Here is a 21,762-nt window from a genome sequence, read left to right as displayed (position 1 = left end):
AGTTAATTTCTAGATCATGTCTATCTTAACATGCTTCTTTCTTGCTTTAATCCCTTATGCAGCTTCTATTACTTTCAATTTCACAAATATTACTTCACTAAATTCCCTAGATATAAAATATGAGGGTGATGCAGCTTGTACTTCTGATGCTGGAATCCAGCTGACCAAGGAAAGTAATAGTGAAGGGTCAGCAGGTCGAGCGACGTAGTCCAAACGGCTTCATCTTTGGGACAAAAGTTCTTATCTAGCCAGCTTTTCTACCCGTTTTTCATTTGTGATCGAGTCAAGCATGAGTGAAGGTTATGCTGATGGCCTCACATTCTTCCTTGCTGAGGATAAATATTCGATAAATTACGGGGGAGCCATGGGGCTACCGTTTGATGTAGCAGCCAACGAATCTAGATACCCATTTGTTGCCGTGGAGTTTGATACTTATTGCAACTACGAGTGGGATCCAAGGTATCCCGATAGACCTGATACTTGCGTAGGTGAACACGTAGGTATTGATATTAACAATGTTACATCTGTTGCGTGACGGGAATGGTTTAGCAATACACCATTTGGGATAGAGTGTACAGCTTTGATTGAGTATTATTCTGACTCGCAAAATCTTAGAGTTTCCTTCACCGGTTTTGAAGAAAAGTCAGATGTATTAGAATCTAGACTTGAATACACCATTGATCTAAGGGATTGGTTGCCCGAATGGGTAATTTTTGGGTTCTCAGCCTCAACCGGAAATGGGTCTGAGATAAACAATGTAAGATCTTGGATGTTTAATAGTACCGAATTAGAAGTTGACCAAGGTAATGCGTTCTCACCAACCGCGAGCCTGCAGATCAATGAAGTGAAAGGGAAACCTAAGACGGGGCTTATAGTGGGTTTAATAGCTGGAACGGCTATTCTAGTTACTGTTTTGGCTATTCTGGCATATCTTTTATGGTGGAGGAAGAAAAACAATGGTGTTCAAATTGTGAAACTTGGATCTTCTGTGAAGGAACTTGGATCTTCTGGGAAGGAACTTGGATCTGCTGTCGAGAAAAACAACGAATTCGAAATGGAGGCCAACATGCCTAGAAGATTTTCTTACGGTGATTAGCTCAGTCAACTGATGACTTTGAAGAGACCAAGAAACTTGGAGAAGGCGGTTTTGGCGAAGTTTACAAAGGTATACTGAAAGATTCAAGCACATACATTGCAGTCAAAAGGGTGTCGAAGAATTCCAAACAAGGGCCAAAAGAGTACGCATCCGAAGTAAAGATCATTAGCCGATTAAGACACAGAAATTTGGTGCAACTCACCGGTTGGTGTCATGAGAATGGAGAACTACTGGTTGTTTATGAGTTTCTGGAAAACGGAAGCTTAGATTTACATTTGTTTAAAGGAAAGAGCTTGTTGACATGGAATACAAGGTACAAAATTGCCCATGGTCTGGTTTCCGCTTTGCTATATTTGCATGAAGGATGGGAGCAATGTGTTTTGCACAGAGATATCAAATTGAGTAATGTATTCTTGGACTCAAATTTCAATGCCAAGCTTGGTGATTTTGGGTTAGCTAAGTTGGTTGACCATGAGAATGGCACTCAGACTACGACGTGTGCCGGAACTATTGGTTACATGGCCCCTGAATATTTAGTGAGTGACAAGGCTAGCAAAGAATCAGATGTCTTTAGCTTTGGAGTTGTTGCATTGGAGATATCGTGTGGGAGAAAAGCCATTGACTCAAATGCTCAAGAAAGGAAAAAATCGTTAGTAGAATGGGTGTGGGATCTTTATGGTACCGGGACTCTTCTAGAAGCAGCAGATCCGCGTCTAAACTCAGATTTTTCAGAAGAAATCAAGCGTCTTATGATCGTAGGTTTATGGTGTGCACCTCTTGACTCAAATCTACGCCCGTCGATGAAGCAAGCCATTCAAGTATTGAATTCTGATGCTCCCCTCCCTGTACTCCCATCAGAGATGCCGAAGGTGACATATTCTACATCGGCACCCACTTCTTCCTCATATGGTGGTACCTCTAGCAGTATTGGCTCAAGCAAGCTTTTCTAAAATTCACATCTTCAACAACTACTTCTCAGTATCCATATGTATTCAATATTGATCTGTCATGTTCATTTGATTTGAATTCTTGTATGTCATTTCACGTAAGTGTTTTTAGTATATGAATCAAAGTTGGGATTTTATGTCATGGCCACAAGCTTTCTGGCCCAAATATCAAACAGTTTAACCCATTTCTCATGATTAATTAAAAACAAAATGAAAATAAAAAATCAGAACATACCTATTTTTAAAGTATAATTACAAATTGTGTACTATAATGTTTTTAACAAGTTGACGTCAACACGCAAGTTGATTATTAATGTCTTTAGTAGCATTATGTGAGATGCAAAAATTGTTGGGTTTATCCAAAACGTTTTTTCATTTTGATGTATCCCTAACTTACACCACCACAGTAAAAAAATCCCCAATTATAACATCTTCGTAACAGATCTAACATAAACGGGTGAAACAAACATATACTGATTCGAATTCTAAATCCGTATATATTCTCTGATTCGACTAAACATATCAATCAGCGCACGATTTCTTTTAATCTCACAAATGGTCCAACTAACGCCTTTGATACCTATTGCCCAAATAGAATACCTACAACCTTAATAAACTTATTAGCACCCCACTTGGCAATTTATCGCCACACACTTTTTGAGTAAACGCACCGGTCTATCATTCAACTCTTTTAGATCAACCCAACTGCAAATTAAACACGCCAGCTAAAAAAAATCTTTAAACCGAAAATGAATCAACTTTAATTAATGTTCGGCACACTTAGCATGAATTAGAAGGTTTCATACCAAAAAATGGACTTGCAATTGGTTTTCAACAATTCATTCCAAACCCATACCAAAGGTCCACCAGTTGATGCAAAACCACTACATCCGATTAGTGCTATATTTCTAACCCAAGAAAGTGTTCTAGAACACCCAAGTCATTCATGTTAAACCTTACACAATGGTTCTTTTTAAGTTAATCAACTTCTTCAACTGAATCACAGGTAATGATTAGATAATCCAGGGAGATTTGGTTCTTAAGTTGAAGGTTTCTGGATTTGTCAGTAACCAAATAAGGAAGGAGAGGGGACAGGGTAATTAGAGGAAGACACAAGAAGAAAATGAAGAGGCACACATAAATGTTTGTTTAATTAGGGTCTTTCATTTGTCTTCTCAAATACTGACTAATCTGTTGGTGTAGTTTTTGTGTCTATCGCTTGTTCTTATTATATAATGTAATGTAATGTACGGTCTTTTGGTTATCGAGTTTGTAACAGGATGGTCGAGTCGACCAAGTCAAGATATCCTCCTATCTTGACTTGGTACGACATTTACATAGTTTTGGTATCTAATGCAGCTGCATGTTTGCAGTCTGCAAGTTTATTTGTTTCTTATCTGTTCTGCAGTATGCCTTAGTGCTTTTTTGCTGTTTGCAGCCTCCCATGAAGAGCCATTCTTCATGGGGCATGATCATCACGAAGAACCTTCTTCGTCCTACATAGGGTCTTCCGTGGAACTGATCAACGAAGAACCATAGTTCTTCGTGGGCCCAGTAACATTCTTCGTAATGTTACTAGGCTGGGGTCTATAAATAGCAACACTTGTGTTACAGAACTGTTAAGAGAGCTTTGGTTTGAGTCTGTGAACACTGTGTGTTTGTGTTTGTAATTGTTCTCTTCCATTTAATCAAGATATTGAATCTTTGGTTACTTGTGCATGTTTTACTTCGCTTTGGTTGCATTCTTACAAGGATTCCGCACTTGTAAGTGTGTTTTAACAACAAGGAAGTAGGTTTCTTGATCCTCCAAGTGGACCTACAAGTGGTATCAGAGCTTTGGCTCTCTTTCTTGTTGAAAACCAAGCATAGTGAGTTGTTTGAGCAAGTTGTGAAGCATCTTGGAAGTGTTCTTGTTAGTGCATGCATCTTTCGACTTCGTCTTGTATCGAGTCTTATACTAGATAGTGTAGATCAGGGCACATAGATCAAGAAAATAGGAAGCTTATGTTTGTTTTAAAGCTGATTTCGCTTGAAGTGGTTATTCCGCTTGAAATGACTTTGGTCATTTTCAAGCGGAATCATATCCTTGCTATTTCGCTTGAACCGGTTCATGTGTGTTTCAAGCGGAATCATGATAGTATATATAGGTGATTGGAGCAAAATCATTATAACAATTTCTGAATTCCATACCGAGGTGCTGCCGGTGTGAAGTTTGATTGTATTCAGTGTTAAATCAATCAAATACTTGTTAAAAGTGAAGATCAAGCTGTTTCTAAGTCTGTTTCTTGTTTTCCGCACCTGAAACAGATAAAACTCCTCTGAACGACTCGTTCGGGTCAGATACACGATCCTACAACTGGTATCAGAGCACAGGAGGAGGAGTTCTGCAGATTACAGCTGATTTTCATTGCATTTTCTTTCTTTTACACTTTCTTTCTTCAACAGAACAAGATTCTACTGTCAAAATTTGATCATTTTCTCACAGAATGTGTAAAACTACATATTAACAAACCCTTGAAGGTTTCACGTTAAAATTCGGTTTAAAATGGGTAAAATGGACCTTCGTTGTGATTTCGCTTGAACGAGCACTTAGTTGATTTCGCTCGAAAGTTGATATCTCGCTTGAGATTTCAAGCGAAGTCTGATATTCCGCTTGAAAGTTTAGAGATTCCACTCCAAAAGACTTATTCCGCTTGAATAGTTTCAAGCGAAATCAGTGATTTCGCTCGAAATTCCTGATTCCGCTCGAAAGGCCTTATTCCGCCTGAGTTTTTCAAGCGAAATCAGGTCATCTTGTTTCAATTGCTTATTTCGCTTGAATAGCTTCTCTCGCTTGAAGTTGTGTTTCAGGTATTCCGCTTGAACTTGCAAGAATCATGAGTGACGAGTTTTACAACGCATTTTCCACATCCCCAACTACTCCGGCTTCCATTGCTCAGAACATGAATCTGGAAAACGAGACTGCAACGTTACAAAAGCCCCCGAAACTCATGAGTATTGAGGAATATTATGGATGGAAAGACAGATTCGAAAACTGGGTTCAGGCTAACCATCTGAGATCATGGGAATGCATTCTGAAGAAGTATGTGTTGCCACGTACTGATCTGCAAGTTGAGAACAATTTCTGAGTTTAGTGATCAAGAAAGAGACATGTACAAAGCTGAAAAAATGATGATTAGTTTGCTTCAGCAACCCATCAAAGAAGATATCTTTGTGTTGCTACAACATGACAAGACTTCAAAATCAATTTGGGATGCTCTTAGAGCCAAGTTTGAGGGTAGTGAGAATATGATTAAAAGCAAGAAGGCATTGCTTAAGAAAGAATTTGATCTATTCACGAGTTTGCCTGGGGAAGATACCAAGAAGCTAATTAAAAGATATTGCCACTTAGTTCGATCCATGTCGATGCTGAGCATAACAAAAGATCGTGAAGAGTGGGTAGACAAGTTAGCTGATGCGTTACCGCAAAAAGAGTGGGGTACTTACTTGATGATTCTGAAGAACACTAGGGTATATGATGGGTTGACGATTTCTCAGTTTATTGAGAAGATTGAGGGTCAAGATCTAGAATAACAAAATATTGCGAGAATGAATAGTCCAAATGGTCAACATGATGTGAAAATGTACTACAAGGGCAGTGTTCCAGAAGCTGAAAGAAGCGCGAAAATTGAAACTGCATTTAGTGCTGGAGATTCAACGGAAAAAATTGATCAAAGTCCAAAAAGTAGCAGTGGTTTCTCTTCATATTCGAGTGTTAATCCGAAGAGTTCATCTGAAAGTTTTCATTTTCAAAGAACAAAAACTGGAAATGGTTATGTGATACAGTGCAACATTGCCTTGAATCTTCCAGATGGTCAAAGTTTTTCTGAAGAGGTTGCGAAGGATCACATGGCATTACTTGGTTCTGTGCTACTATCTTATGAAGGCTTAGTTGCAGGGAGAATCGGAAATCCTATGCTTACGAAGGAGGATTACGATCAGATCGATGCTGAAGAGATGGAACTCATGGATATCAAATGGTGTTTAGCGAGTGTCCTAAGAAGAGCAGAAAAGTTTAAATTGATTACTGGAAGAAATGACTTTCTTGATGCACATGTTTCTACTTTAGGTTTTGATAAGTCTAAAGTTACTTGTTTTCGATGCTGGGAGAAAGGTCATTTCAAGAGGGAGTGCAAGAACAGAGAAGCAAATGATGTGAAGAATCCGTTCGGAAAAGATGACTATTACCGGAAAGCCATTTATCAACAGGTTGGTTAACAACAACAACAAGAACCACAAGTGGCTCATGGTAGAAAAGTGATAGAGAATTCAAAGAGAGCATGTCTGGGGAATCAAGAAAATTTTAACTGGAACATTCAGGATGATGAAAGATTACCGGAAGGTTTTAGCTGGGATATGTTTACCGATGAGAAAGGAGACTTCAAAGCTTTCATTGCAAAGATTGTGAAAGAACCAGATATGTTCACCGAGTGGATGAAATCTATCGGTGAAAATGTGAAGAATGAAGATGAAAAGTCTCAGAAGAAAGCTCACAAATTTCAGAAGAAAGCTCAGAAAGAGAAGTTGTTTTTGATCAAACACCATCTGATTCTGGTTCTTCGGATGAAAATTCTGACAAATCAGTAGAGTCTGATAAATCACCTACTGATGCCAGCAGTGATGATGAAGAAGAGAAACATATTAATGTTGCAAAATCTCATCTATCTCCTGAAAGTTTTCATTTCTATTTTGCTGCTGAGGAGACTGTCGAGACTGAGAAGGTGACTAAAGCAGAAAAGGTAGTTGAAATTGAAAAGATCATAGAAGTTGAAAAGATTGTTGAGGTCATCAAGCCTTGCTTGAAGTGCTTGGAACCTTGCAAGGAATGTGTAACTAAAGATGAAAAGCTGGCTGAGTATGAGAAGATGAAAGAGCAGTTGCTGTTTAATCTCAATTACATGAAGGAATCTTATGATGTTTTGAACAGAACTGTAACTGGTCTTCAAAAGACTAACTCTGAAAGAGAAAACGCTTTGACGATGATGAATGCTACGATGATGTTGAAGCAAAATGCTATAAATCATTACATTGAAGAATGTGCTACACTGAAACAAGAGTTGGAGAAGGAGAAAATTGAGAATGAGAGAATCAGACGTTTATTACAAAGTTATTCTAGTTCTGATTATCTTATTGATCAAATTTATCCGACTGTTGCAGGTTTCGAAGCATTCAAAGATGAGAAGCCAAAGAAGAAGGATACTGGTAAGAAACCGACTGTTAGTTATAACAAGTGTCCGCCTCTGATTTGGGAAAGTTATTCTCCCAGAAAACCAAATGAGGAGCAAGTTCAAAAAGCAGTCAATATAAAGCTAAAAACCGATACAACTGATGAATTACTAGAAAACATTGACGTCATTTTCACATCGTCTGACACTGATCATGAGTCTGAGTTAATCAAAAAGGTGGTCGATCAGGTGTTGGATACTGATCAGGAGTCTAAGTCAAAGTCTGAGTCTGGAGGGTCAAGTTCATCAGTCAACAGTCTAAAACCGATGGTTAAAAGGGCATACATTAAAGAGTTTTTGCTATCAAAATCAAATTTGGATGATGAAACATTTGAAGTGGCATACACTTTAATGATTCTGACAAATTATATTCTGACAAAGAATTTCTAATAAGGAGTGTCAGATTTGAAATGATCAAAAAGGTTTTCAAAATGACAGAAATTAATATTTCTTAAATAAAAGATTTAAATCTTACTGGAAAACCTAAAAAATACACTTCAAGAGTTCAACAGCGATTAAACAAGAAAAAGGGTTACAATTCTGGTTCTGGTTTTCAAAAGAAACCAAACCATAATGGTAGCTTCAAAAAGAAAGGATTAGGTTTTATTCCATCAGAAAATTTTAAAAAGGAGAAAAATTCTAAAACAAAAACAGAATTTGTTTCAGGTGGAAGTGCAGAGGATGAACAGAAGAAACCGTTCTGGAAACAACCAAATCAGGAGTTTCTTGCTGAGAAGAAAAAGAAAGGAACTGGAGTGTTTCATCCAGTAGAAACTCAAACCTGTTTCAAATGCAATGAAGTTGGTCACATTGCATCAACCTGTTCTCAAACTGCAAAACCAAAACAGGGAGTTTCTGAAAAACTCAAAGAAAAGGTTGTTGATGTTGAGCCACCAACTAAAAGTTTTAAAATTTTTGAAAATTTGACTTATGAAGTTGGTGAGAGTTCAAAGAAAAATTTTTACAAAAAGAAAGCCAAAGACAACCAAGTGTGGGTTGTTAAGAAGGTTGATGAGAAAGTCGGCGATGAACCTGATTCCACAAAATCAGTGCAGCCACAAGTTGAGGTTAAAGAAAAAAAATTTGTGCCTTCAAAAGATGATGTTGAAATTCCATCTTTGAAGTTTGAAAATATTAAGCAAAAAGTTGGTAAAGTTGAGATCTCAAATCAATTCTTTTCTGATCAAAAGGAATTTGATGTTGAGAAAACATTCAATGGGAATGTTAAGAAAATTTTTGGAAAAATGCTTGATGAGAAAGTAACAGGGGTTAAAGATTTTTATGCAACAAAGAAAGCAACCTATAACCCGACTGAACAAGAGCTGAAAACACCCAAGGTTGGTAAGACTTGGGTGGAAATTCTCTTTCCCAGAAAATCTGGACTATGCCGGAGATCCCATGTTTGTAATCGTGGAGCAGGAATCAGCATCATTCATGTTTAAATAGTTTTTTTTGGTGAAAAATTTAAATGTGTTTACATGTTTACAGGTGAAGGACTATGCCGGAGCTTCTATGTTGGTAAGTGCGAAGCAGGAATCGGCATTCTATGTTGGTAAAATGATTGAGTGTAGATGTTTTATTCCTACACTTGATACAGGTGATTGTGTTCCTACAACTATCATAGATTTGAGCGTACAACTGGTACAAGGGGTAAATCAGGGACATTAATTTGTACTTGATATACTACAAATGGTTAAAATTGAACAAGATGATGAACCAGTCCCTATAAATGGTAAAAACAATCTTATTTTCTGGAAAAATCATTTTGATTAAAACAAATTAAGTGTTTTGAAATCTTAATGAGAAAATGGTTTGTTGAAAGGGGGAGTTCTGGTTGTTTATGCTAAGAGGATGGCGAATTGAGGCGATTTGATGTTGGTTGTCAATTTTCTGTATAGTTTGTTTTCAAATTTCTTTAAATGTGTTTGCATTTTAGGGGGAGTAGAAAATTTCAGAAAATTCAAAAACATTAGAAGCTTGAAAAAGCCAAAAACATGATAAATTTCAAAACTGAGTTTTGGTGTATAAAAAGAGGAAATGATAGTACATTAGTGGAATGTCACAACATGCTAAAGAACTGGAAAGTTAAAATGTGATAAACAATCTCACTGTGGATATGCCAGTAGGTTTTTGCAGATTTAGTAGATTGTGGCGAGATATAAACCTAAATTTCAAACTTGCTTATTTTGTGGGTAACCCCCGAAATCTTGTTTGAAAGGTCCCTCTTTCTGAGATACTAGGTCTTTATGCTTAGTGATATCTGGGGTATTATCCTGGGACTTCTGCTGAATGGAAATTCTGACCTAGTCCCCGTATAATACTTTCTGCAAATGCTTAAAATATAGCGCCGCACTCAGCAAATTGATGAAACAATAAAATTGATAGTCATTGCTGTTGAATCAAAAGATTCTCTAAAGGAGACACACCAAAAGTCGAGCCGTCATCTCTCTGCTGAACGGAAGTTCTGACCTGAGCTCTCACGGTTTCGCATTTAACCCCTTTACAGATATCATTTGAGGTATACTCACCTGTAAAACTGAATATTGGAATCTGGATACGGGAGTATATTCAAGTAGTGGGACACGCGATTAAGTTTAAGTTCTTAAGACATTAATCTCGTATCTCGGAACAGTTGAACTTTGTGTGAAAATTTAAGAGGACCAGAATACTGACAATCTAGGTGAATTGTTTAGAACTTAAAATGAATTGAAGCTTAACAGTGTTGGTGATTTGTCTCAAAAACTGATATGATCCTCTTACACAAACTCACAAAAATATTGTTTGTAAATATTTCTTTACTGCATTTCATGTTTCTTAAATTCAAAAATCCAAAAAGATTTTTAGTGTGTTTTAGCATAAACTTTTGAAAATACAAAAAGATTTTCGACAACTGGTGTTGAAAAGCTGATTTTCAAAGTTCCAAGTGCTAAACATGATGACATCTTTGTGAAGGGGACTCCGTGCTTAAAAATCAAAATGTGTTGACTTAATCTACAAGTGATTCATCAAGATTATAGGTTAATTTTGAGGGAGAGTCTGGATTGGTGCATACTTTGATATTTGGAAATTTATATGTGAGTATTTACTTTGAGGTAGAGTTGTGCAGATAACCTGAGCAGGATGAGAGCAAGGGTACGATCTTGTGACAGCATCAAAGAGTGGTTGGATATAGTGAAGCCAGGTTGATCGATCCCGAGAAGCTTATGCTTAAAGAGCTGAGTTCCGATACCTTAGGATGCTGTGAATAGAGTATGAGCCAGGATTTGATTTTGTGAACAAAGAGCCAGGCAATGATCTTGAACTTGTGAAAGGCAGACTATGATCCTGAAACAGATGATGCTGATGAACTTAAGGAATGCCAGCACATTGTTAGGGGGAGTTTGATGACATGCAAGAGAAGATAGAAATAGTGAAGCCCAGAGACTAATACAGACTGAAGATGTGAAAACTCGACACGTACGACTCGTCAACATCTGAGGGGGAGTCTGTTAGTGCATGCATCTGGCGACTTCGTCTTGTATCGATTCTTACACTAGATAGTGTAGATCAGGGCACGTAGATCAAGAAAATAGGAAGTTTATGTTTGTTTTAAAGCTGATTTCGCTTGAAGTGGTTATTCCGCTTGAAATGACTTTGGTCATTTTCAAGCGAAATCACATCCTTGCTATTTCGCTTGAACCGGTTCATGTGTGTTTCAAGCGGAATCATGATAGTATATATAGGTGATTGGAGCGAAATCAATGTAACAGTTTCTGAATTCCATACCGAGGTGCTGTCGGTGTGAAGTTTGATTGTATTCAGTGTTAAATCAATCAAATAGTTGTTAAAAGTGAAGATCAAGCTGTTTCTAAGTCTGCTTCTTGTTTTCCGCACCTAAAACAGATCAAAACTCCTCTGAACGACTCGTTCGGGTCAGATACACGATCCTACAGTTCTTGAGCTTAAAACAAGATATTTGAGTTTTTGTAAGAAAATGGCTTAAAAACTTAGGAAATCTTCTTGTTTTGCTGAAAATTTTTACAAAAACCTTCTTAAAATACATGGAAACATGCTAAAATACGGTTTTTCTTGAAATTTCTTGCAAATCTTTGGCTTGACAACTTTTCCGGCAAAGGGTTTGACCGGAGAAGTCACCGGAATATTCCTTTTTGTTGACGGATATTCTTGTACTTTTTCAAAAATTGAATTTGTCGAATGTCTGTCTGTTAACTAAATCTGGTCATTCACCTAAAAACTTTCTAAGTTTCAGGGATACGATTCTGCTTTTTAAGGTAATATTTCACCTACCAACCAACGAAGAACCAACCTGGGAATCAGATCGGCGAAGAAACTCACTGGCGAAGAACTATATTCTTCGTTGATCAGACCTGCAAAGAACTCATCCCTGCGAAAAACCATTGTCAACGAAGAGCCTTGGTTTTTCGTTGAAATAGGTTATTTGTGGACTATTCGTCGCAGCCCAGTTCTTCATGAAAAGCCCAGTTCTTCATGGGTTGATTCTTCGTGGTTCCAACAGTTTGTAGTGTTCACAGAAGCCTTTTATTTTTATCATAGTTGTCTTTTTGAGTTTTTCAAGTAACTATTTTAAAACAACAATCAAATAAGAGTACGAATCCTTGGGATTGGAGTGATAGCTCGAGTACAAGCGAAGATCCTTCACAATGGATCAGGGGATTAATGCCCAAACAAGAGATTAGCGCAAATCAATGGCCATGTGTTGCAAATCAAAATCAGAGCATTCAAAATCTTCTTCTAAGCGAGAGTGAAACGGGAAGCAATAATTGTCCACCAAAATCGAATCACATGAACGATTATCCATCATGGAAAAGTCGTTTTCATACGTACGTTCTAGGGCAAAATACCGAGTTGTGGACATGTTTTACTACACCGTACAACGAAGCTCTCGAAGAAGCAGGTTCAAATCCACTTACTTTGGCGGGAATGAGCGACAATGATAAGAAGGCGTATGATCTTGAGAAGAAAGCCTTTGCCATTCTTACTCAAGCACTTCATAGAGATATCTATCATCAATTCGCCTATTGTACCACTACAAAGAATTTGTGGGATGTCTTGGTAGCTAGAGGAGAAAGGAATGCAGCAACAAGAAAGATCCGACATGATCTTTTGAAAAAGGAATTTGAAGGATTTCTGTTCATGGAAAATGAAATGCTCAACGACATGGCTACTCGGTTCTATCATTTGCTTAGTGAGATGCACTCATATCGGGTTAATGCAACACAACAAGGGATGATCCAACACTTTGCTAATGCTTTACCACCCAAATGGAGTCAATTCATTGACTTGCTAAAGCATACCGGTGTTCTAGATACGCTTACTATTTATGAATTCGTTCAAAAGCTTGAGAACAAGAATGAAGAAGAAATACAAAAGGCAAAACGAATTCCAGTTCCAGAAAATCCTGAGATGTACTTTGGAGGTATTAACACCGGAATTAGTACCAATCAGCAACCGAGGCTTCAAACTGTGTTTGTGTCAATTATAAACCCTTATGGACAGCCATTTGACCCAAAAGCATTCCTACCACAACCCAAGCCAGCTCAATCCTTTGGTTCTCTTACAAACCCTTATGGCGAACCTTTTGATCCAAAAGCCTATCTTCCTTTCCCATAAGCTGCTCCATAACAAACCTAACAACAACCTTCTCAACCAGCCCCTCAACAAGCCTTTTATGGTAACAACAATTCTCAACATTCAAACCCCAACACCGTCAGATTTGATACCTCAAACTTCACCAAAGTCAGTGTGGAAGGTGCTCGGGAACATATAGAACTTCTAAACACAATGGTGAGTGCTTATTGTGGATTAGTCGCCAGTCAAATTGGGAACATTAATTTGACAGATGAAGACTATCAACAAATAGACAGGGAGGAAATGGAACTGATGGATATAAAATGGGCGTTTGCAAGTGCGGTGAGAAGAGCTAAGGATTACATGAGAAGAATGGGTAGAATAAGCTTGGAGAGTAAACGGGATACTAAGTATGGTTTTGATAAGGATGCAGTTACGTGCTTCAATTGTGGTGAGAAAGGTCACTTCAAACGAGAATGCACTCGACCTAGCAGAAAGGAAATCAAAATCCTTTCCGAAACCAATCTAGCTCATCCAACGCAAATCAAGTGAACAATGAAAGGAGCATTGTAGCACTTAACAACTCGAGTAACTCAAACCAGTCTGGGCCTTCAAATTCAAACAGAGCCTTAGTAGTTCATGCAGATGAAGGATGTGATTGGTCAGTTCAACTGGGAAATGAAGGAAATGAAGGAAATGGAGGAACTGCTTGTTATGCTAAGATCATCAAGTATATCAAACATGTCCACAAAGAGGAGTTTTCTAAGGATGATGACAGTTCTGGGTATAGCGGTAGTTCGAATGAGGAAAGGTCAAATGCGGGTTATTATTGTTCAGATTCAGATGTAAAGGAAAATCTTGATGCTGAGGTTGACAGTTTGCTGAAGGAAGCTGAAGAGCTGAAGGAAGCTGAAGAACTGAAAGAAGCTGAGGAACTGAAAGAAGCTGAGGAGCGGAAAAGCCAGAAATCTGTGTTGATAAGGAAAGCTGAAGTTACATCCAAGGAAATGAAAAAGTTCTTCACCAAGGATGGATCTTTTTCTTATCAAACTGCCTTTATTGCAAATGTTGCAGCTTCGACTAGTCAGGTACACACCGAAACTCCTAGTGTATGCAATGATTGTGTAGAATTGAAACGTAAGCTTGAAGTAGTTACTAGTCACAATCAAGGGTTGGTAGTTGATCTTTCAAAATGCAAGGAGGCAAATATGGGTTTAATTAATAATGAAAATGAATTCAAATCTGTAATTGAAACGCTTAAGAAAAGGGTGTCTGAGTTAACAAAAACAGTTTTGAACAAACAAACGGGTATTAATAACTACATTAATATCATTTAAGAAACAAAAAAAGAGTTAGCTGTCACACCCCCAAAATCCACCATGCGGAGTGTCACCGCTTGGAGGCGTGACGTGACCAGGATCGAGCCACCAATCATATTGAACAACGTAATTAAGTAAATAAAATCAACCACAATACAATTGGTGACCAAAGCTAGTTAACTAAGTTTAGTTTAAACAGCGGAAACATTAAAAGTAAAACCCAAAATATAAGTCCATAGTTGATAAGTTTTAAGTCCAAAGCTTAAGTTTAATAAGTTCATAAGGATTTAAACATTTAACACGGAACATAACAGTCCGTATCCCACAACGACTCCTTCCTCGTGCAAGCTCCAAGCATTTAACGACCTGTAAGGCATGTAACAACGAGTCAACAACAAAGTTGAGTGAGTTCACGTTTGGTTGTTTAGTTTTAAGTTGTTTCTGAAAACGTGGTTTGTCTTCGTTGGGGTAATTGCCATGGGGGTTACCCCGTAGTTGAAAGCATTATTAACCAGTTCATTCTTTATTACCCAAACCATATCCATGATTAGTGCCCTACATCAATGTCTATCATCACTCACGGTTTGCCATAGTCCATTAGTACACGCCCGTCCGACTAGCACGGTGTGAGGTTTCTTAAACCTATTAACTAATGACCCGCTCGCCATTGGCCTCGGCGATTAAGTCGATATAAAATGAGGGACTTATGATAGAGTTTTGTCTAGTAAGTTTTAAGGTTGTTGTCCTACCCAAGGAGGACGAACGTACGTAGTTCTACCCAAGGAGAATAAGCAGGATTAATATTGGCATCCTACCCATGAAGGATGGCCGTACATATCCTACCCAAGGAGGATATGTAGATTCAGTTTTAAATTCTTTAACCCATTCCCAAACCACCGGGAATCCCATGCCTTAGAAAGTGTGTGAACTCACCTCGGTTTGCTCGGTTAGATTCTCAAATATAGCTAACAGTCAGAGTCGGTCAATCACGTCCTAATAGGATTACCACTTAGTTTATTAGTGACTTCAAATAAGCACAAAGTTCCTACACGCATCTACCACATAACATGCATCACTTTAACGGTTTGTGCCCATATAAGCTTCCCATCTATTCCCCACTCATAAATAAACATACAACATTGCATGTAATATTTTTATAGACATATAACACGTTATATCATTCTCGGATAACCTACCCGACATTTAGACACGCAAATCACTACTTATGTCGTTTCAGCTTTATATTCAAAACTGGGCTGTTTTCGGGGGTTTTAATAAAATAGTTAACTTGTTCTAAAAATTCCCAACTTTTTACAGAAGGCGCTAAATGATCCCAATATTATTGTGTAAAAATCTCGGGATCTAATTCATCACCAATATTTTATTAAAAAATCATTTTCCGGACTGCACTCAGATTTATCTTTTTCTGACTGCAGTCCACCGAATAATTCATTAAAAATTCATTGTAAGTCGGATTGACGAAATTCAGTGGGACAATTACTACGACATCACTGTCCATCTACAGTACCAATTTCATGATCTAATTCTACCCAGGTTTCAAGTTATGACTAAAAATATAACACCCATTTACTACTGTAAAAACTCAGCTTTAGTTGCTGTTACAAATCGAGTCTTTAAAAATAGTAAACGAAGTCAAAAAATTATGATTCTGGTGCCATTAGAACCGTATTTCATAATACATAAATCTAGACTTCTGAAAATACATTTTTCGTTAAGTTACCGTCCTGTTACAGCCAACTAAAGTTGGCTGTTGTTGTATCTGAGTTTCCTTTTGATTGTATTTTGTGTTTGAAGTTAAGATGAAAATGGATGAGTTGTGCAGCGGAACTAAAATGAAAACAAACTTTGCATACAATTAAATGAGAGTAATACTTTAATCAAACATCTTTTACACTATGAACCGAATGATTGAATTTAATTTCAACTACGATTACAAAGATAGATGTATGAATGCAAACTCCCCCTCAGCCCGAGCTCAGTAGTTTGTTCGTGCAAAGAAGACGAGTGAGGTAAAGAGCTAATAGAACAGTACAAAGTACTGAACTATTTATAGGCACTTGCAAACTACTGAGCATCTTTGCTGACGTCACCATGAAAGTGACATCTAACCTCCTAACAAACTCTAACCTCTGATCTATACAGACACTGCTTGGGTTAACTACTGCTTATACATTCTATTACAAAACAGACTTTAAAACAGCTACTGCTACCTTCTACTGCTATGAACCCAGCAGCACTTGTCCGGATCAGCAGTGCTTGACTCAAGGCAGTAGATTGAATCAGCAGGACTTTAGTCTTCCATCAGATCTTTAGTTGAGCAGCAGTTATGAGACAGCAATTTGGTAAGATCAGCAGATAGGAGGTCATCAGTAGTTGTAATCACTTTCAAGGGAAGAGATTTGTGTATCAGCATCTGCTTATTCAGAATCCACTGTTCTGATCCAGTTTTGGCTTTAATTATCTGTTCCTCTGATAGGGTTCAATCCCAACAATCTCCCCCTGGAACAGATAATGCCAAAACCCTTCCTTATTTGTGGTTATTTTATTGCCTCATTAACAGCTCCCTTATCTGACCTTTAAATTGTAATTCAAAGTCAAGGGCATCTGTGTCTTCATCATCCCTGCTAAGTGGAAGATCAAGGAGATCCTGCAAATCTTCAAGACTCAGGCCAAGAGCTTGTTCCCTTGATTATGTCTCCACTACTCCACCAGACCTGAGCAAAGTCAATACGCAGGTCTGTTTGTCAGTTGCCCACTTTTGTATTTTTGAGCCTGGTGGGTTTCTTGGGAGATGTTTATTTGCTGAAGTATTTGGTGAGGCTGGCCTGTTCATCACTAGCTGAGCAGTGGTAGCAGAGTTTTCCTGTTCAAGTTCTTCTTTTAACGTTCTTAACAAGCCTTCTTTTAAAACAGCTTTTCCAGCAAGAATTTCTTGAACAGTTTCAGCTCCTAACTGGCTTTGTGTCCTTCTTTTGTAGATGGCATTACCAGCTGGAGCAGTGGATCTCCTGATTTGCAACTTTGATGGTCCTTTTGAAACCGCTGCCTCAGGGTAGTCAGGTTTTTGAGGGATTTTTGGATCTTTCTTCCTTAATTCCTCCAACCTTTTGTAGGTTGACCTGACCACATCTTCTTTCCATCTAGCAACTTGTCTTTTGGTGCCAAATTCAGCAACAACCAATTCTTCTTTCATTCTTTGTAGTTCCAACTGCTTTTCAGGTACATTCTTTTTGAACTTTGTCCAATCAGGAGGAGTGTGAGTGACTTTCCTTTTTATCATAACTTGAATTCTGGCTGATTCAGCTTCAAGCTCTGGAATAGTCCACTCTTTGTACATGTGTCTCTCTCCTTTGTATTTCTTGTAAAACATAATGCTTTCAATGTAGTCTTTCTTCAGAGTTTCAGCTGCTCTTTCAGAAATTTGTTGACTGACATTTTTAGCAAAACGTTCTAGGGAACTGACTTGTGTGAGTAGATATTGGTAGTATCTTGATACTTCTTTGTCAGATTTCCCTTGTGTGTTTCTTTTCGAGATATCCTCTGCTTGCTTGGCCTTTATCTTTAAATATTCTTCAATGTTTTTGGGCCGGAGATATCCTTTGATTGAAGGCAAACTCCTTTTGGCAGGGTCATCCTCAATATAGAAGGATTTTATCTCTTCTCTGACTGCTTCTAGTTCAAGAGGGAATTGAACACCTACAGGAGGTAAGGGTTTGAGGATTGGAAGAGAAGAAAGAGGAACTGGTTTTGGTATTTTGACAAGAGCTAAAGGTTTTGAAGATGTCTGGGATGGTGTAGTGACATCATCTTTAGGAGTTAGCCTTCTCCTCTTTATTTGAGGAGGGACTGATGATGTTTTGGATGGAAAGATGGTTGTAGTGGCAGTGGTTTGTGATAGACAAACAGTTGTTGAAACAACTGGTGTTCCAACCACTGTTGTCTTTACAGCAGAAGTTGTAACAACTGCTGTCTTCTGCCTTTTGTCAGGAGGTGATTGTGATTTAGGTGGTGATGGAGGTAAAGCATTGGATGTAGTGTGTGTTGAAGTGGTGTGCGTTGAAGTGAGAACAGATGTTGAAACTACTGAAGTACCAACAGCAGCTGACACAACAGGAGTTACAACTGCTGTTTTAGGTGGTGGTTTTTTAGCAGACTTTGAACGTCTGACCGGAATGGATTTGGGTAGCCTTTCTTTTCTAGTAGGCTTCTTCTTTTCATCAATGAGATTTTCATCATCTCTTGACCCTGAAGTACCCTGATCCGGATAATCCACCCTGGCTTTCTTTTTGGCCTCTCTATCCCTTTTTACACATGCAAGTGCTTCTGCAAGTGCATTTGTAGTCACATCAATTTTCTTACTCCCATCTGGCAAAGGAATCTGTTTGGTCATATTTGAATTTTCTGGTGCGAGGTAGAGACTATCTGTTATTCCTTTTCTTCTCCATTCCTGAATTTTCTCCCCCTTTTGGCATTATCTTCTGGGAGTTGATCAATGAAAAACACTGGTGGAGGAGCAGTGCCAGTGGAGTGCAGGATCTGAGTTTTGAGAGCCTTTAGATCAGCCTGAGTATCTTTGTACCTAGACTCCATAGCAGTTCTCAATTGTTGAACATGTTTTTCATGTTGCAGATCTGCTATTTGTGCTTGATGATGGAGAAAAGGTTGAAATAGATTCCAGAGCTCATTTGTAGCAGGTGCCTGTTGTAGAGCATGTGCTTGAGGTGGAACAGCAGTGGATTGTACCTTTTGTACTTGTAACAACTGCTATAACATTTCTTTGAGTTCTGCAACAGAGTTATCAAGTTTTTCAACACGAGCCGTCAATCTCTGGTACTTTAAACCATCACCCAATTTAATGGGATCATCTGATTTCCCACTATCAGTGGTTTTATCAGTGGTAGAAGTAGGGAGTTTACTCCAAACATTAACCACTGATGCCCCTTTTTCTTGGTACTGGGGTCTTCTTCCTTCAACACTTGACAACCTTTTGATGTTGCCAGTAGGATAAATAAATCCGCTGGTGGTTGACAGAGGTGCTATAAAAGGAATTGCCTCCAAGGAAGTCTTATTGATGTAACCACTGTCCAACTGTAAACCTGTAGGTTCAACAGTTGTAGTGGCTGCTTCACTTGGATTACCACAAAGAGTTACTTGTAACTCAATGGGTGTAACCTCCTCAGGTTGTGTTGGTGGGTTAGCAAAGAATGATACAGCAGGCTCAGTCATTTGTGGAGGTAAATTCTCATTGACAGGTGATTGAGAAGGACTGAGTAATGCCTGGTTCAAATCAATTGCATCCAATAGTAATTGTGTTTTTGGTGGAATTGAGGATGTGATGGTAGGTGTAGGAAGCGGATTTGCTCCGGGCATTGAGCTGTGGATGATGGAAACAAGTGTATCCAGAGCATCATGATGTGGTGGCCCTTTGTGTACAACCTATTCTTTTTGTGAAAAAGCAGGAGGAGTTATGGTTATGGGTTGAGATATTTGTACCATCTGCTGTGAGGAAGTAGCAGCAGTGGTTTCTTGTGACTCTTGTGTTGTCACAGGCATTAACTCTGGTATCTCATCCTCCAGAGTTGCCATTTTGATTGGTTTGGGGGGTTTTTGATTTTTCTTTTTGTAAGGCTTTTTAGGTTTTGTAGGTGTGGGTTTCAAAACAGTTGGTCTGCTGCTTTGATCACCTAGAGCAGTAGGCTTAGCAGCAGATACCTGAGGAGCAGTGGTTGCTGCTAAATTCTGCTCAGGTACCCCTGCTTGTGTTTTGCAAGGTGCTAACATTCGTGAAAAAGTTTCAGACGTTAGGCAGTTTATTGCAGTTATTTCACCTTGGTTTATTAAAGCTAAATCATCCTTACTGAATTTCTTTTGAAAATAATAACTTAAAAACCTTGGAAATAGTAAGAATGATTTGCTTTCAACATTATTTACCAAATCTTTAAAGATTTCCCGAGAATAATTATAATTTTCTTCTTGAAGAATTGCATATCCCAGATTTTGAATCTTTATCGGGATCTCATTAAAAGAAGTGGTTTTGTTTGACACACATAGAAGGAGGGTATGAAATAGAAATCTTGGGGCAAGAGGAAAATAACCTTTTTCTAAGGTTAGTTTCTTCATCATTGTGGCTTCATACCCTCTTTCAATGAAATCAGTGTGCAACTCGTTTTTAGTGAAGGAAGTTTTACCTGCCTGGTCATCGAGTTGAAAGACTTCGGAGATGGATTGTGGTGTAATGTGGACAGCTTTACCCTTTATGGAAGAGTGGATTTCAGTTGCAAGGTCTCCTTGTTTTTCAAGGGTTGCATTTTTCCAAAATTCCCTTTGGGTCGCCAAGTAGATGGGTGCGTCAGCGGTGAGCAAAGTTTTGTACTTTGATTTTGCTATGATGGTGATAATGGAATCGAAAACATCTGTGGTTCCTGGTTTTGTGAGAAGACCCAGGAGATTGTGAGATTTTTTGAATGGAATTTCAGTGGTAGTTGCCTTTTGAGAGGCTGTTTTCGATGATTTTGATGAGGGTTTTGCAGAAAGCTTCAATTTTGTCATTTTTGAAACGAAACGATCGAAGAAATTTGTGAGAAATGAGAAGAAAAACTGCTTTGAGAAGAGAATTTTTAAGAATTCAATTCGACAGTAAAACCCTGTTTTGATGGTGAGTGGGGATGTTATAGGAAAGAGAATGAATGTTGATGTGGCAGCCGTTACAAAAGGTCTGACTGCTATGTACTGCCCACGTGACAACCACTGGTGAAAATGAAGGACAGTACTTTTGGTGAAAGCAACTGATGAAAGCAGTGGAAAGGAGGCAATGGATGATTTTCACTATCAGTGGATAGCATATCAGTGGATAAGACACTGCTTTTGAACAACAGTGGTTATCAAGGAATGAGAAAACAGAGGTTGCCTTTCAGCAGTGGGCAGTCTTTTTGAAGTAGAGCAGACTTTTGAACAATCAGTGGTTATGGCAGACTTTTAAGGATTTTAATGAAATTTTCATTTTTAAGCTATTTTTAAGGATGGATTTTTTATTTTCTGAAAACATTTTGTTGCTTTTATTCATAGAAAAACAAGATGTTGCTTGTTATTCCATGTTTAGCATCCAAATCCTAGAGACCAAGCTTTCAAAAGTGGCTGTATCAAGTGCTTTTGTGAGCACATCTGCCAGCTGGTCTTTAGTTGGGACATGATGCAGAGAAATCAAACCTTTTTCATAGCAATCCCTCACAAAGTGATGTCTGATGTCGATGTGCTTTGTGGTAGAATGGGAAACTGGATTTTTGATGATATTTTCTGCTGCCTGACTGTCCAACATGAGTGGTGTCTTTAAGGCAGTGATACCAAAATCCAATAACTGATTTTGAAGCCACAGGAGTTGGGCTGTACAGCTTGCAGCAGCAATGTATTCAGCCTCAGCAGTGGATGTTGAAACTGCTGCTTGCTTTTTGCTTTGCCAGGATACTAAGCAATCACCTAGAAACTGGCACCCTCCTAAAGTGGACTTACTTGTGGTGTGACATCCAGCA

General features: G+C 38.4%; 1 protein-coding gene across 1 annotated transcript; it reads left to right on the top strand.

Moving 5' to 3' along the window:
* Positions 1-289: 289 nt before the first annotated feature.
* On the top strand, positions 290-2,185 carry LOC110929632 (L-type lectin-domain containing receptor kinase IX.1-like). The gene is made up of 3 exons (XM_035988096.1): positions 290-459; positions 550-959; positions 1,097-2,185. The coding sequence occupies exons 1-3, from the start codon at positions 290-292 to the stop codon at positions 2,044-2,046; spliced, it is 1,530 nt and encodes a 509-aa protein (XP_035843989.1). The 3' UTR covers positions 2,047-2,185.
* Positions 2,186-21,762: the final 19,577 nt, after the last annotated feature.

The sequence above is a fragment of the Helianthus annuus genome, chromosome 3 (assembly GCF_002127325.2).
Source record: "Helianthus annuus cultivar XRQ/B chromosome 3, HanXRQr2.0-SUNRISE, whole genome shotgun sequence".
In the NCBI taxonomy this organism is placed as follows: domain Eukaryota; kingdom Viridiplantae; phylum Streptophyta; class Magnoliopsida; order Asterales; family Asteraceae; genus Helianthus; species Helianthus annuus.
Note: the sequence above shows the minus strand (reverse complement) of the source record. Positions and strands in the feature narration are given on the sequence as shown.